The sequence below is a fragment of the Phyllostomus discolor genome, chromosome 1 (genome assembly GCF_004126475.2).
Source record: "Phyllostomus discolor isolate MPI-MPIP mPhyDis1 chromosome 1, mPhyDis1.pri.v3, whole genome shotgun sequence".
Taxonomy (NCBI): Eukaryota; Metazoa; Chordata; class Mammalia; order Chiroptera; family Phyllostomidae; genus Phyllostomus; species Phyllostomus discolor.
In genome coordinates this window covers 117,141,956-117,157,607 of record NC_040903.2, presented here as the reverse complement: position 1 = coordinate 117,157,607, position 15,652 = coordinate 117,141,956, and the positions used below count along the sequence as shown (strand labels likewise).

The following is a 15,652-nucleotide window of genomic DNA, read 5'->3' as shown; positions in this document are numbered from 1 at the left end:
GACCACCAGATGCTGCTTCTTTGGGGTCTGTAAACCTTTCAGAGATTTTATGAAAGTCCACAGTGTTAGTCAGACAGCTAAAAAAGGTTCTAATAGTTCCTTTAGTTAGTGGTTGGAGTATCAGATTGCAAGGGTGGAATGAATGGTGTTAGCCAAGTTAATGAAGCATTCAGATGGCACCTGCCAGCACCTTCAGGCTGGGTAGAGGGGAGGGCTCAACAAAGGGACAGTGGTGACTGTCAACACTTAATCTTAGAGACAGCTGCCTCATCAACCCTCACTCTGAAGTTAGTCAATTTGGTTCCTCTCTTGAGTTTCCCTGGTACTTTTTAAGCTGATGCTCTGGTGCTGGAGCTCAGAATGAGTGAGTTTGTGAGTGACAGCCTGTGAGTGGCCCCTTTAAGTCCTGCAATGCTGAGGTCTCCATCTAACTCAGAGCTGCAATGCCCATTGGTTTTCACAGCCAGAAGTTATGATGACTCCTCTTCCTGGCACTGGAGCCCTGCGCTGGGGAGCTGGATGTGGAGCTAGAACCCCTCACTCTTTCATGGGACCTCTACAGCCAAGATATCCCTCTCATTTTCTAACTGCAGCACCATGGGTATAAGACCTGCCCATGCCTACCAGTCTTGACATAGCTTCTTCTTTATACCTTAGGGGAATTCTGTTCAGTTATATTTCAGGCAGTTCTTAGTAATGATTACTCTGTAATTCAGTTGTAATTGTGATGTGGTCATGGGACGAGGTGAGCACACCATTCACCTACTCTACCATCTTAACCAGAAGTCTCCTTGGTCTATTAATATTTAATGTAATTGCCAACATATTTGGACCCATCTCTGCCAATCCACAATTTTTTTCTTTGTCTGACCTGATCTATATTTCTGTTTCTCTCAATTCTGGTAGTTTCAAAATTGATCAAGTATCTTTTGTTTTCCTATTTTATCATCTTTATTAGTTTTTAAGCTGTCTATTTATTCTTTAGATGGCTACTTAAAAGACTACAAAAATATCAATAACATTTAAGCCTACTATATTTCTAGGACTTTTACCACTTTTCAGATAACTCAGGGACCCTAGAATAGTTTAAATCCATTCACCCAACATTTCTGTTATTTTCAGACACTTTAATTCTCTCTATATTTTAAGCCCCGTAACATAATATTATTGTGTTTTTAGTAATATTCATTTATATTACACATATTATTTACTACTTCCATTGCTCTTCATTCCTTCCTGTATTTCTGTTTCCAGCTGAGATAATTTTCTTCTGCCTGGAGAACCTCCTTTAGTATATCTTTTAGTGCAGGTCTGCTGGTGACAAATTCTCAGTTTTTGTTCATCTGGAAATGCCTTCACATCATTTTCACTTTTGAAGACCACTGTCACTGAGTACAGAATTTTGGGTTAGCTTTATTTTCTTGTAACACATAAAATATGCCAAGTCACTGTCTTTGGCTTCCATTGTTAGCTGAGAAGTCAGTTGTCAGTCTTTCATTGCTCAATTGGGTAATGTTTATTTTTTTCCCCCTCTGACTGCTTTTAAAAATGTTCTCTTTCTTTCACTTACAATACTGGGCATCTTTACAATACTGGTATGGTTTTCTTTATATTTATTCCAATTTAGGTTAAAAATGGTTCACAAGCCTCTGATTTGATGTGTTGCACATTATCCCTTTCTTTCTGGACTGCAATCACACATTTAAGAACCTTTTATCTTTTCGCACATCTTTGATTTTGATTTCCATATTTACCCATCCTTCTTGCTCTCCATGCTTAGATAGTTCTGACCTACCTATCAGTTTAGTCATCTTTTCTTCTCCCATGGCTAACATGCTTTTATTTTTCTACTTTTTTAAAATGATATTTTATTGATTATGCTATTACAGTCTTCCCAAATTTCCCCCCTTAGCCTCCCTCCACCCAGCATACCCCCACTCCCTCAGGCAATCCCCCTACCACTGTTCAGGTCCATGGGTTACATGTGTAAGTTCTTTGGCTACTCCATTTCCTATACTGTACTTCATCCCCCCATGGCTATTCTGTAACTACCTATTTGTACTTCTTGGAGTCAGACGTGCTACTTCTGTGCCAGGAGGTCACTATTTGTACTTCTTAATCCCCTACCCCACTCACATAGGGCAATCATCAAAAAGTTCTCCATATTCATGGTTCTGTCTCTGTTCTCCTTGTTCACTTAGTTCATTTTTGTAGATTCAATTGTTAATAAATATGTATTTTTTGCCATTTTATTGTTCATAGTTTTGATCTTTTTCTTAAACAAGTCCCTTTAACATTTCATATAATAATGGTTTCATGATGATAAACTCCTTTAGTTTTTCCCTTGTCTGGAAGGCTTTTTATCTGCCCTTTGATTCTAAATGATATCTTTGCTGGGCAGAGCAATCTTGGCAGTAGGTCCATGCTTTTCATGACTTTGAATATTTTTTACCAATCCCTTCTAGCCTTCAAAATTTTTTTTCAAGAAATCAGCTGACAGTCTTACAGGAACTCCCCTGCAGATAACTAAGGTCTTTTCTCTTGCTACTTTTAAGATTCTCTCTTTATCTTTAACCTTTGACATTTTAATGATGTGTGGTGGAGTGGGCCTCTTTACTCCATCTTGTTTGGGACTCTCTGTGCTTCCTGGACTTGCATGTCTAATTCCTTCAGCAAAATATGGAAGTTTTCTTTCATTATTTTTTCAAATAGATTTCCAATTTCGTGTTCTTTCTCTTTTTCTTCTGGCACCCCTATGATGCAAATGTTGTTATGCTTGAAGTTGTTCCAGAGGCTCTTATACTATCCTCATTTTTTTTTGGATTCTTTTTTCTTCTTGTTGTTCTGATTGGTTGGTTTCTACTTCCTTATGTTCCAAATCAATTGATTTGATTCTCAGCTTCATCCATTCTACTGTTTCCCTGTAAATTGTTCTTTATATCAATCAGTGTATCCTCATTTCTGATTGGATCTTTTTTTATGCTGCTGAAGTCCTCACTTAGTTCCTTGAGCATCCTCATAACCAGTGTTTTGATCTTGGCATCAGATAGATTGCTTATCTCCATTTTGCTTAGGTGTTTTTCTGGAGTTTTGATCTGTCCTTTCATTTGGGCCATGTTTGTCTCCTCATTTAGCAGCCTCCCTGTGTTTGTTTCTATGTATTAGGTAGAGCAGCTCTGACTCCATGTCTTGGTAGTGTGGCCTAAAGTGGTAGGTGTCCTGTAGGGCCCAGTGGCACAGACTCCCCTATTACCCAAGCTGGTACTTGAGGTGTGCCCTTTGTGTGGCCTCAGTATACCCTACTCTTGAAGTGGAGCCTTGGTTGCTGTTGGCACATCAGTGGAAGGGGTTTACTAAACTGCAGGTCAGTTAGCTGCAAGGACTGGCATTGACCACTGACCACCAACCTCTGGCCTCTGTGGAGGATCAGCTGTACAGGCCAATGTCAGATCTCACCTCTGTTTTGCCCAGGACTATAACAAAATCTGAGCTATAACACAATCTGAAATAGCTGCTACTTGTGCTGGGCTTCGGGATTCCCAGGTAAAGCCAAGCTGTGAATCTAAACTGACTGTTGCTAGTGCTGGGGCTGGGACTCACTGAAGCCAGCCGTTGCTTGTTTGATAGAATATAGGAAGTTGTGGAGCCTGAGCCAAGACCAGTCATTCATATGGCAAAGCAGCTTGGGTGGGCCAGTAAGTTGTGGGTGCAGAGTCCCTGGGTATCTCTAAGGTGGGTGAAATAGATCTCCAGCTTGTTGGCTCTGTTCGGGGTGGTGTTGGTTTAGAAAAAGGACAATGGCTCCTGCTCCCTTTGATGCCAGACACTTCAGTTGCTCCCTGTATATCACTGGTGCTTTTAAGCTGCTATCTTGGTGCTGGAGCTCAGAGGGAGTAAGTCTGAGTTGGTGAGTCCATGTGTGAGTTCTTTAGGAGGAACTGCTTGGGGCTCCAGAAGTTTCTTCTTCCACCAACTCAATCCCTGCTGGTTTTTGCAGCCAAAATTTATGGGGACTTATCTTCCTGGCACTGAAGCCCTAGGCTGGGACTCCTTATTCCCAAGATATCCCTCCCAAATTTCTATCCACAACGTAGGTGTGGGACCATCCCATTCTGCATCTACGTCCCTCCTATACCAGTCTGTATGGATGGTTTCTTTCATTCCATATTTATCAGACTGGCCATTCAACTCGATTTTGTAGTTGTCACACTTCCATTCAACTTGATTTCTGACACTTCTGAGTTATGATTTTTCTATATTTAGTTGTAATTTTGATGTGGTTGTTCGCATAGGTGAGCCATGTCTGCCTATGCTACCATCTTGGAATTGATTTCCTTAAATTAGCTAATATGCTTTTAAAACCTATCTTTTAAGTTTTATAAATTGGGTTGCATTTTTTATTTTTAGAATTTACATTTCAATAAATATATATTTACATGAATTATTTTTCATTTAGATTGTCTATTGTCTAATTGTCTATTTTCTAATAGACAATTTTTTTAATCTTTTACGTATTATCTGAACATACTAATCAGAAAAAGTTTTAGGTACATGTCTGACACTTCAGTAACTGGATCATCTTTGAGTCTACTGAAATTGTCTACTTGTTTTCTTCTTAGTCTCATATTACATATGAACAAATTGCAAAGGCTTGGATGGTGTTCTCTCTCGAGAAAATTCACTGTGGTAGGTAGTTAGAATAAGAAACAGATCATCTCAATCCAATCAAGAACAGCGTGGTCCTGGCTGGTGTGGCCCAGTTGGCTGGAGCGTCTTCTCGCAGACCACAAGGTTGTGGTTCAATTCCCAGTAGGTTTGATACCAAGTCAGAGTGTATACAAAAAAAGCAACCAATTGATGTTTCTCTCTCACATCAATATTTCCTCTTTCCCTTCCCCTCTCTCTAAAAGCAATGAAAAAAAAAATGTCCTTAAGTTGATATATTTTTAAAAGCTTGTTTTCAGTTTTTATAAAGTTCAGTCTATCAATGATTTACCCCCCTTTCCTAGAGTATAGCTCTTCAGAGGTGTTAGTGAAAGTTTTATAGTACTGACTATGTTTCCACTTTGAAGGTGGATCACGCAACCTCAATTTTTCTTTCCTTAGCACTGTGAGACTGAAAAAAATCCCTCTCATCTGCTTTTTTATTTAGTTCCTGAGCCCTTTGCCCTGTGCAACTTAATTTAGAAAATGCCTCAAGAGGAAAAGTTCTGATTTTCAGGCTCACTTCTCTATGTCTGGATCATGGTCCTTCAAGTTCTGACAATCCTAGACTCCAAATTTTGTTTTATAGCCCTATGAGATTCCTAAAAACTTTCCTGACTTCTCCATTTCTTAAATGTGGCCCTATGCCTATGAGGAGAAAAACACCTCATAGATACAGATTTACCACTCCACAAATCTCTTTTCTCTAGGATCTAGGCCCCTAAAGTCCAGTTTGCCTGAGCAGTTTTCTGATGTTTCGCAACAGACCTTTTCAATTGTTCTCAGCATGGACATTAGTCTATCACAAGCTACTCCATCTCAGCTGGAAGCAAATGTCCCACCTACATTGTATTTTAATCCTTGAATGAAATTTTCCTTTGTCCTTTGCCATGATTTGCCTGTGAACTTGGAACTGCTGCAAAATTCTATGCATACGCTACAAACAACATGCACACACATTTATAGTTCAGATTTTCACAGTATTGTTAGTCATCTGTGACTAAAACGTGATTATACATCAATAAACCTGAAAGCCTTCAAAAATGGTTGCATCCTTGAACATGAAATACCAAAGTACATGTAGTCTCTTTTAGTTCTCTGTGCTTCACAAGCAAAAATATGTAAAATACCAACTATGTGGTGAATCTTGATGCTTAGGTTAAAATCTTTAATTGTAAAGATTTCACTTTCAAGATATTCCTAGGAAGATTTATGAGTATTTAATGAAGTAGGAAACCTTTCAAAGTAATATTGCAATAAATTGTTGGGGAAACAGTTTAGTAGCTTCCATGTAGTAAAGGTAAATATGGTTCCAGGAAAATCATTCAGTTGCACAGAGAGATGTATATGTACATACATATATGTATATACTGGATCATGACATAAAATGTATTTCTTACTGAGATTTGTGGTCCAATGTTGGAAAAACTACTGCTCTATAAATTATTGAAGAGTCCTTGATTTCTTTCCATGAGGCACAAAAAAACCCCCACAATGTATCTGTTAATTATTACTCATAGGAAATTAATTTCTTACCTTTTTAGAACACTTGGCTGTGGTTTTCAGACAGCATTTCTTATGGCAAGCATACTTACATACTGAAAAACAGATTAAAATGCAGAATTTTAAAAGTCTGTACATCAATGATAAGAAATTAAAAAGTTTATTTTGTATATAATTTTTTTCTTTCAATCTGAGACTGCTATAAATTGCATATATATATTTTGTACAATACTAGAAAGAAAAAACTTAACCCCATTCTTTATAGATTTAATTTACTTATTTAACCCACTCTACTTGGAAATATAAAGTTGAAAAACATGCCTAAAATTTCTAACCAATGTTTATAAATATTTTTTATTCTTTCAAGAGCCCAACCTTTCTCCCACTCTGTCATATTTCAGTAGAATATTTATTTATATCTGTGGTTTGATTCACAAATTAGTGTTCATGTTCCCCTCATACACTTGCTCTACATTTGCTAAAATGCCAGAAATAACCTATTAGGAATCATTCCAATGGGCAAGAAAGGCATAACTGCTGAAGACCTTAATGAAATAAAAAGTTGAACAGCACATTAAGGTATAAGAAAGGTCTTATTTATTTATTAGAAGGTCCAGAACAGAGCTCTGAAGAACTAAAACATAACATGTGTTTGGGAAGATAAGACAAGAAAAGGTTCACAGCAGAAATAAGTCTTAGAGCAGATGATAGCAGGGTGCCTAGGCAGTTGGGAAGAGGTGCTCCAAGAGGAGGGTATTGAGAACACACTTGGACTATGTCATTTGCTATATAAGCTCTGGTGCCTGCATATCACAACTGTGTAACCGTGCCCTTCTATAGTAAACTTGTGGGGGTTTCAAGGCCAAGATCAAGTAGAGGAGGCTATCACTGTATTGATGAAATCACCAGTACAGGTACAAAGAAAGTAGTAATTCTACTAAGAAATCAAACCTAAAAAAAGAGAAAAACAGATTATTCATTAGAGGATTCTAGGACAAAAAAAAATAAAATCAAACCAAGCCCACCGAAGTAATAAAAAAGCAGATTCTTCACATTTTCAGTTTCGAATCACAGAGAAAATTATACCAAACCAACATGAATCAAACTAACATTAAACAGTCACCATAACTTTCAAACTACTGATAACAAAGAAAAACAACTGCACAAGTGAACATATCTACCAATAGTGGTGATTTGGCTATGGTGAACAGGACTTTTCCTGTTGCCACACTAGGTCCCAGCCCTCCCTAATGTTTCATCATTCAGTTCTAGCCACTAGTAACTAGGCCCTCACAGAATTGCTGACAGCACCAGAGGAGATCCACAGAATGACAGAATGGAAAAAGTTCCTCTGTAAGCCAGAACCAAGTTGACCTGCAAAAAGTCTCTAATCTCATTCTAGGATTTATGTGGTTCTGATGAAGGGATTACAACAGGGACAAAAAAGTTATTATAACCTTTTTGGTTAAATCTAAGAATTCATTAGTTATTAACCCATTAAGCCCTAGGCTGGTGTTGCTCAGTGGCTTGAGTGCCAGCCTGAGAATCAAATGGTTGCTGGTTTGATTCCCAGTTGAGGGCACATGCCTTGGGTTGTGGGCCAAGTCTCCAGTAGGGGGGCGTACAAGAGGCAACCACACACTGATATTTCTTTCCCTCTCTTTCTCCCTCCCTTCCCCTCTTGAAAAATAAATAAATACAATTTAAGAAAATTCATCCATCCATCTACCCAATAAATAGTTATTAAAACTTATGATATTCCAGAACAGTTCTAGGCACTGGTAATACAGAAAGACAGGTAAATTTCCCAACCTTATAGAGCATATATATTCTACTGGGACAAACTAAGAAGAAAACAAATGAATACTTGAGTGGTTAATAAGTGCTGTGAAGACTTTTAAAGCTGAATAGGGATGACAGAGAATAGGGGGAAAAGGATGGCATTCTGGGTAGGAACATAAGAAAGAGAGTTCTCTAGGGGACTTCCAGCCAAGATGGAGGCATAGGTAGACACACTGTGCCTCCTCACACAACCAAAACAAACAAACAAACAAATAAAAATTTAGAAACAAAAAAACAATCAGTACTGACAGAAAACTGAACTGTATGGAAGTCCAACAACCAAGGAGTTAAAATAGACATTCATCTACACTGGCAGGAGAGCAGGAGCTGGGGAGCCGAGTGGAGAGGACTCCTGGCAAAGTGGCAACTGGTGGACCCCAGGTGTATAAGGCAGCAGCGGGCAAACCCAGCAAGGCGGCTGATTGTGGGGGGGGCGCAGCTCACAAGGAAGCTGGTGGACGGGGGTCCACATTTGCATGCTGATATACCAGGTAAAACTGGGGAGCGAAACAGATCTCACAACCTACAGTTCCAGCGCAGGGAAATAAAGCCTCAAAACACCAATCGAAAACACCTGTAGGGGCTGAAGTTCTGGGAGAGACTCCTAGCCTCAAAGGAGAGTTGGTTGGAGAGACCCACAGGGTCCTAGAATGTACACAAACCCACCCACCTGGGAATCAGCACAAGAGGGGCCCAGTTTGCTTGGGGGATGTGGCGGAAGGGACTGAAATCCAGCAGAAAGTAGAGTGAGTACCACTGTTCTCTCTTGGACCCATCCCCACCTACTGCATCACAATCCACTGATGAGGGTTTGCCCTGCCCTGGTGAGCACCTAAGGCTCCGCCCCTCACTACATAACAGGCATATCAAGACAAAAAAAAAAAATGGCCCAAAGGAAAGAACAAATCAAAGCTCTAGAAATAATTCAACTAAGTGATGAAAAGATAACCAACCTATCAGATGCACAGTTCAAAGCACTGGTGATCAGGATGCTCACAGAACTGGTTGAATTTGGTCACAAATTAGATGAACAAATGAAGGCTACACTAAGAGAAATAAAGGAAAATGTACAGGGAACCAATAGTGATGGGAAGGAAACTGGGACTCAAATTAATGGAGTAGACCAGAAGGAAGAAAGAAAACAAGCAAACAAAAAAGAATGAAGAAACAAGAATTCCAAAAAATGAGGAGAGGCTTAGGAACTTCCAGGACATCTTTAAACATTCAACATCTGAATTATAGGGGTACCAGAAAAAGAAGAGGAAGAACAACAAGTGGAAAAGTTATATGAACAAATGATAAAGGAGAACTTCCCAATCTGGCAAAGGAAACAGACTTCCAAGAAGTCCAGGGAGCTCAGTGAGTCCCAAAGGAGTTGGACCCAAGGAGGAACACACCAAGGCACATCATAATTACATTATCCACAATTAAAATGAAGGAGAGAATCCTAGAAGCAAGAGATAAGGAGACAGTCACCTACAAAGGAGTTCCCTTAAGACTGTCAGCTGATTTCTCAAGAGTCCTTACAGGCAAGAAGGAGCCGGAAAGAAGTATTCCAAGGCATGAAAGGCAAGGACCTACATCCAAGATTGCTCTATCCAGCAAAGCTTTCATTAGAATGGAAGGGCAGATAAAGTGCTTCCCAGATAAGGTCAAGTTAAAGAGGTTCATCATCACACAGCCCTTATTTTATGAAATGTTAAAGGAACTATCTAAGAAAAAGAAGATAAAAAAGTGTACAGTAAAATGACAGCAAACTCACAATTATTACCAACCACAGATAAAACATTTTTGTTTTTGTTTTTAAAAACAAACTAAGAAAACAACTAGAACAGGAACAGAACCACAGAAATGGAGATCACATGAAGGGGTAGCAACAGGGGATTGGGAGGAGGAGAGGGGGAAAAGGTACAGAGAATAAGTAGCATAGATGGTAGGTAGAAAATAGACAGGGGGGGAGGGTAAGAATAGTATGGGAATGTAGAAGACAAGAATTTATAAGTATAACACATGAATATGAACTAAGGGGGGAATGTGGGTGGGAGAGGGTGTGCTGGGTGGAGGGAAATAAAGGGGGTAAATGGGACAACTGTAATAACGTAATTCAATAAACTATATTAAAAAGAGTTCTCTAAGAAGTAACATTTGAGAGTAGCATTTGAGTAGTGACATGAATAAACTGAAATAGTAAGTCCTACCAACATCTGGAAGAAAAGCATTTCAGATTAGAGTGAGATGCAAATACAGTGACTAAAGAACATCAAAATATCTGGTTTGGCTACCAGGAGTAGACAAAAGAAAGTAGTCAGTGGTGAGGTAAAGAATTAGGAAGTATTACTTTATCCTTTATGTTCAAGAAGACATAAGATCTCCTATACTTACACTTGCAAACAGAGGCTCGGTCCATTATCCATATCAAAGAAGAACAATACTCGCAGTATGTAGGAATGCTATACTGAGTGGCCTTAAAGATGTGACCATTGTGCTCTTCACCTGAATGAAAACAATATAGCTATTTATGTTAAAGCCAACAGGAAATGTTGCCCTAACATGGTCAGCCAATGGGAAATACTTCAATCTCTTGTTAAGTCCTTTTGAGTGCCTATTCCAGAAGGAAAATTATAATCTTCTAAGGAATAAAGTAAAAGTAAAATATGCATTCCCTGCTTTCAAAGAGCTAACAATTTAGTGGAGAAACAAGACCAGTTATATGAAAACCAGAAGGGAATGCTACAAACACATTAAGAGCTGTCTTATGTGAGTCTAATTTGCATGTTAATAAAAACAGTTCCTAAATCTTTATTTTCAACCCCAAAACCTTTTACACTTTTGAGAATTATTAATGACCTCAAAGAACTTCTGTTTATATGAGTTGTACTTACTGATATTTGCTGTATTAGAAATTTAAAACTGAAAAAATTTTAAGTATTTATCCAATTGATTTAAAATTAACACTAAACATATGATGTGGTTAACTTTTTTTATGAAAAGCAACGATATCTTTAAACAAATAATGACAAGGGGTATTGTTTCAACTTTTTGTAGATTTCTTTAATGTGGGCTTACTGAAAGACACTTGCATTCTCATAGCCCCTTCTTTATTTAACCTGTTAACAGGTGTAGTTTAGTTTGAAAGATATGAAGAAAATTCAGCTTCACACAGATATGAAATTGAAAAACATGGAAAAATAATTTGCCTTTTCAGATGATACTATATCAAATCTCTACAATTGACAACTCAGGGGTTAATTGAAATAAGAATCTAAAACCACACTAATGAACTCTTTATGCTCTGTGATATTAAAGTGCATTTTCCTGGGCTTCATTAAATTTTCAACTTTTACTTCAAAGTACCATTAAGAAAATAAAAAAGATCAGTCACAGACTTGGAGAAAATATCTGCAAATTGTGTATCTGATAAAGGACGTCTATCTAGAATAGATGTAGAACTGTTATAACTCAGTAAGAAAATGGTTCAATTTAAAAATGGGCAAAATACTGAATAAACAGTTCATTAAAGAATACGAATGGCCAATAGGCACACAAAAAGATGATTAAAATCATTAGTCATCAGGGAAATGCAAATTAAAGCCACAATGAGATACTGCTTCACACTCACTAGGAAGGCTACAAGTTAAGAAGACAATAACAACTGTTAGTAAGGATATGGAGCAACTGAAACCCTTGGATATTGCATTTGGGACTGTAAAATGGTACAGTCACTTGGAAATAGTTTGGCAATTTTAAAAATATTCAACACAGAGTATTCATATGACCTAGAAATTCTACTGTTATGTTTATACCCAAGTGAAAACATACATTCATACAAAAACCTGTATACAAATATTCACAGCAGCATTATTCATAATACCCCCAAAGCAGAAACAACCCAAATAACCAACAAATGATAAAAGGATAAACACAATGTGGTATATCCATACAGTAGAATAGTATTTCAGCACTAAAAACCACCAAACTATTGATATGCATAACTTGAACGAACCTAAAAAACATTATGCTAAGCCGTACATTGTATGATTCCATTTATGTGTAATGTCCAGAAAATATTACAGAAAAACTAAAAGTAGATTAGTGATTGCCTAGAACTGGGAATGGCAAAGGACAATGACTGCAAATTGGCATAATAATCCTCTTGGGGGAATGTAAATGTTCTAAAATTGGATTGAGGTAATGGTTACAGCTATGTCAATTTACTGAAAATCACTGAACGCAGAAGGAATAAATTACACTGTAATTAAATTTACCTCAAAAAGCTCTTTTAAAAAGGATTTTGGTCCATCCTGCACTTTACATGGACATTTTACCTATATGTGATTTTCTAGTACTATGCCCCAGTGATGTGAAGAATGCTGGTTCACAGAGTTGTGCAGCCCTCCCGAATGTTGACACATTTTATTATACACTATCAAAAGTCTTATTTCTTCATACTATCAACAATTTCATTAGAAAATTCTTTACTGGAAAATTGTCATAATCACAGTGGCAAATAAATCTTTCCACAATTCTAACTTTTGCTTGAAAGCTCAAACTTTACCACTGATAATATTATCAGGTGTTTCCTTTGACACCTGATATTATCAGGTGTCACTTTGTTCATTTTCAGAAAATGTCTGCCAAATAAGTCTAAAAGGCACAATTTGTTAATAAAGTAAAAGTGATTTCTATAAAAAAAGTAGTAGCTAGAGACACATGTTGACATTAAAAGTTGTGCACAGATGTTCCTAGTAGCATTACTCATACTAACTAAAAAGTGGAAAAATCCAAAAGTCCATAAACTGATGAATGGATAAATAAAATGTAGTATAATCTACACAATGGAATATAATTTGGTTATAAGAAGCAATAAAGTACTACACATGCTACAATATGCATGAATATTGAAAGCATTACACTAAGTGAAAGAAGGTAGACACATAAGGGCAATATTGTATGATGTTTTTTTATCAATATGAAATGTCCACAATAGAAAAGTAGATTAGTGGTTGTCAGGGCTGGGGGAAGAACAGAATGGGGAGTTACTTCTTGGTGGTGTTACTTCTCAGTTACACAACAACATAGTGAACATATCATGTGCTGCTTAAGATGGGGATGCATTCTGATGCAAATGCATTGTTAGGTGATTTCGTCATTGTATGAACATCATAGAATGCGCTTATGCAAACCTAAATGGAACAGACTACTACATGCCCAGGCTACATGGTATAGCTTACTGTTCCTAGGCTACAAACCTATACAGCATGTTACTGTACTGAATACTGTATGCTGTTGTTATACTGTATGCTATTGCTATGTTAAATATTTACATACATAAACATACATAAATACAGAAAAGGCATTGTAATAATATAGTATAAAAGATAAGAAATGGTATAACACCTTGGCCGGGTTGCTCAGTTCGTTGGAGCATCATCCCATACAACAAAAGTTGCAGGTTCGATCCCCATTTGGGGTATGTATGGGAGGCAACCAATCAATGTTTGTCTCTCTCATCAGTGTTTCTCTCTCTGTCTCTCTCCCCACCTTCCACTCCCTCTCTCTCAAAAAAAAAATCAATAAACATATCCTTCAGTGAGAATTAAAAAAGAAGAAGAAGAAGAAAAAGAAATAGTACACCTGTATAAAGCACTTACCATGAACAGAGCTTGCTGGATAGGAAGTTGCTCTAGGTAAATCAGTGAGTGAGTATTGAGTAATGTGAAGACCTAGGACATTACTGTACACTACCATAGACTTTATAAATCCTGTACACTTAGGCTACACCAAATTTATAAAACATCATGAGATTAAGTCAAGCACAAGGGAAATGATGTAATCAAGAGACATGGTAGCAAAAAAAATAAAGAGAGACATGGTAAACACGAATGTAAGAATCACAGCATACTGTTTTACAGCAAACATTTTTTTGCATGAGTAGAGAGTATATACTCTAAAACAATAAAGAATATTTACTATACTGTATTCTATTGTTATTTTAGTCACTTATTATCATTATCAATATTAGGTACTGTATACAATTGTATGTTCTATACTTTCATACAACTGGCAGCACAGTAGGTTTGTTTATACCAGCATCACCACAAACACAAGAGTAGAATTTTGCTCTGACATTATGAAAGCTCTGACCTCACTAGGCAATAGGAATTTCTCACCTTCATTTTAATCTTATGGGACCACCATCGTTTATGCGGTTCGTGATCAAATGAAATGTCCTTATTCAGCACATAGCTATATACTAAACCACAATAAACTATATACTTTAAATGGTTAAAATAGTAAATTTTGTCATATGGATTTTGTCAAATTTTTTAAAAAGCTAGATCAATTTACAATTCAATTGTACAAATGTTTTTTTAAGATAAGCATCATTTGCAGCTATTGCAACTGATTTAATTTATGCTAAGTTGTTAGCAGTTTTACCCATCACTGTTTTGTGGCGGCTCAGTGAAGAAGAAAAATAATGCTATTACAATTATTATTGTGAAAATAGTTTTAATCTTGCAAATCCTTGGAGGTGTCCCAGAAACCCCTGAAGATAACACTTTGAGAACAACCAGATTAAGTAGTTTATATAAGTTGACAAAAAGTATAGAAGAATGTACACCATACTATTAACTATAGTGATTCTCTCTCCTGAAATAAAATACCCAGAAATAGATGTAACATGAAATAACAAAAATCTGTATGTGAAAAACTTTAAAACCTTCCTAAAAAGGACACAAAAATAGACTTAAAAAAGATGAAAAGATTCAAAATTATAAAGATGTCCATTCTATGTTAACTTAAATGTGAAGTTGAGAAAAGGTATTAACAGATTTCTGCCTAATCAAATTAGACAGCTGAATTCAAAGTTTGTGAGGAAAAACAAGTAATAGCCAGAAAAGTTCTAAAAAGAAAAGTAAATAGGAAGGATTTAGCCCTATCAATTATTACACATAACAGTTCAATAATTTAAAAAGTGTGGAATTAACTCATGAATATTCAGATCAACTAATGGAAAAGGACATAAAAGATAGAAAAATGGGCAACAAATATAAACATATAGGCCTTGGGGAAAAATGTAAATAATACTTGAGCATAAAAAGAGATATTCATTGATAATAAAAGAATATTAAAACTACAGGGAGAAACTACTCAGGTTTTCCTTATTTATCAAACTGGGAAAAATTTAATAGCCCACACTGATACATTATTGTTGAAATGGAAGAATGAGATTACCCATATGAGGAAATGAAGCACTATTTATCAAAATGACAGATACCTTTTACTTATGACCCAGTAATTCCAATTTTAGTAATTTCCCTCCACCCACTTACACACACGTTTAATACACACTCTTACTGACAGTGCCATTATTGTTTGTAACAGCAGGAGAGTAGAAACAACCCAATGGCCCAGCAATGAGTATTAAGACAGCTGTAAAACAGATTTCTGTGCACAGCTATGTTTTCCATTGCTACTGTAACAAATAACCAAAAATTTAGCATCTTAAAACAACTACTTATTATCACACAGTTTTGTAGATCAGAAGTCAGCCATTTTAGGAAGCCACCATTGATAACAAGTCAAATCACAAAAGACAAAG

At 36.8% G+C, this 15,652-nt stretch overlaps 1 protein-coding gene across 1 annotated transcript in view; it reads right to left on the bottom strand.

Annotated features, from left to right (window-relative positions):
- Positions 1–15,652, bottom strand: part of MYO9A (myosin IXA) — a 258,914-nt gene that overhangs the window by 47,754 nt on the left and 195,508 nt on the right. The window contains 2 exon segments of the mRNA XM_028507508.2: positions 6,241–6,302; positions 10,432–10,542. Coding sequence (XP_028363309.1) covers positions 6,241–6,302; positions 10,432–10,542 — 173 coding nt within the window.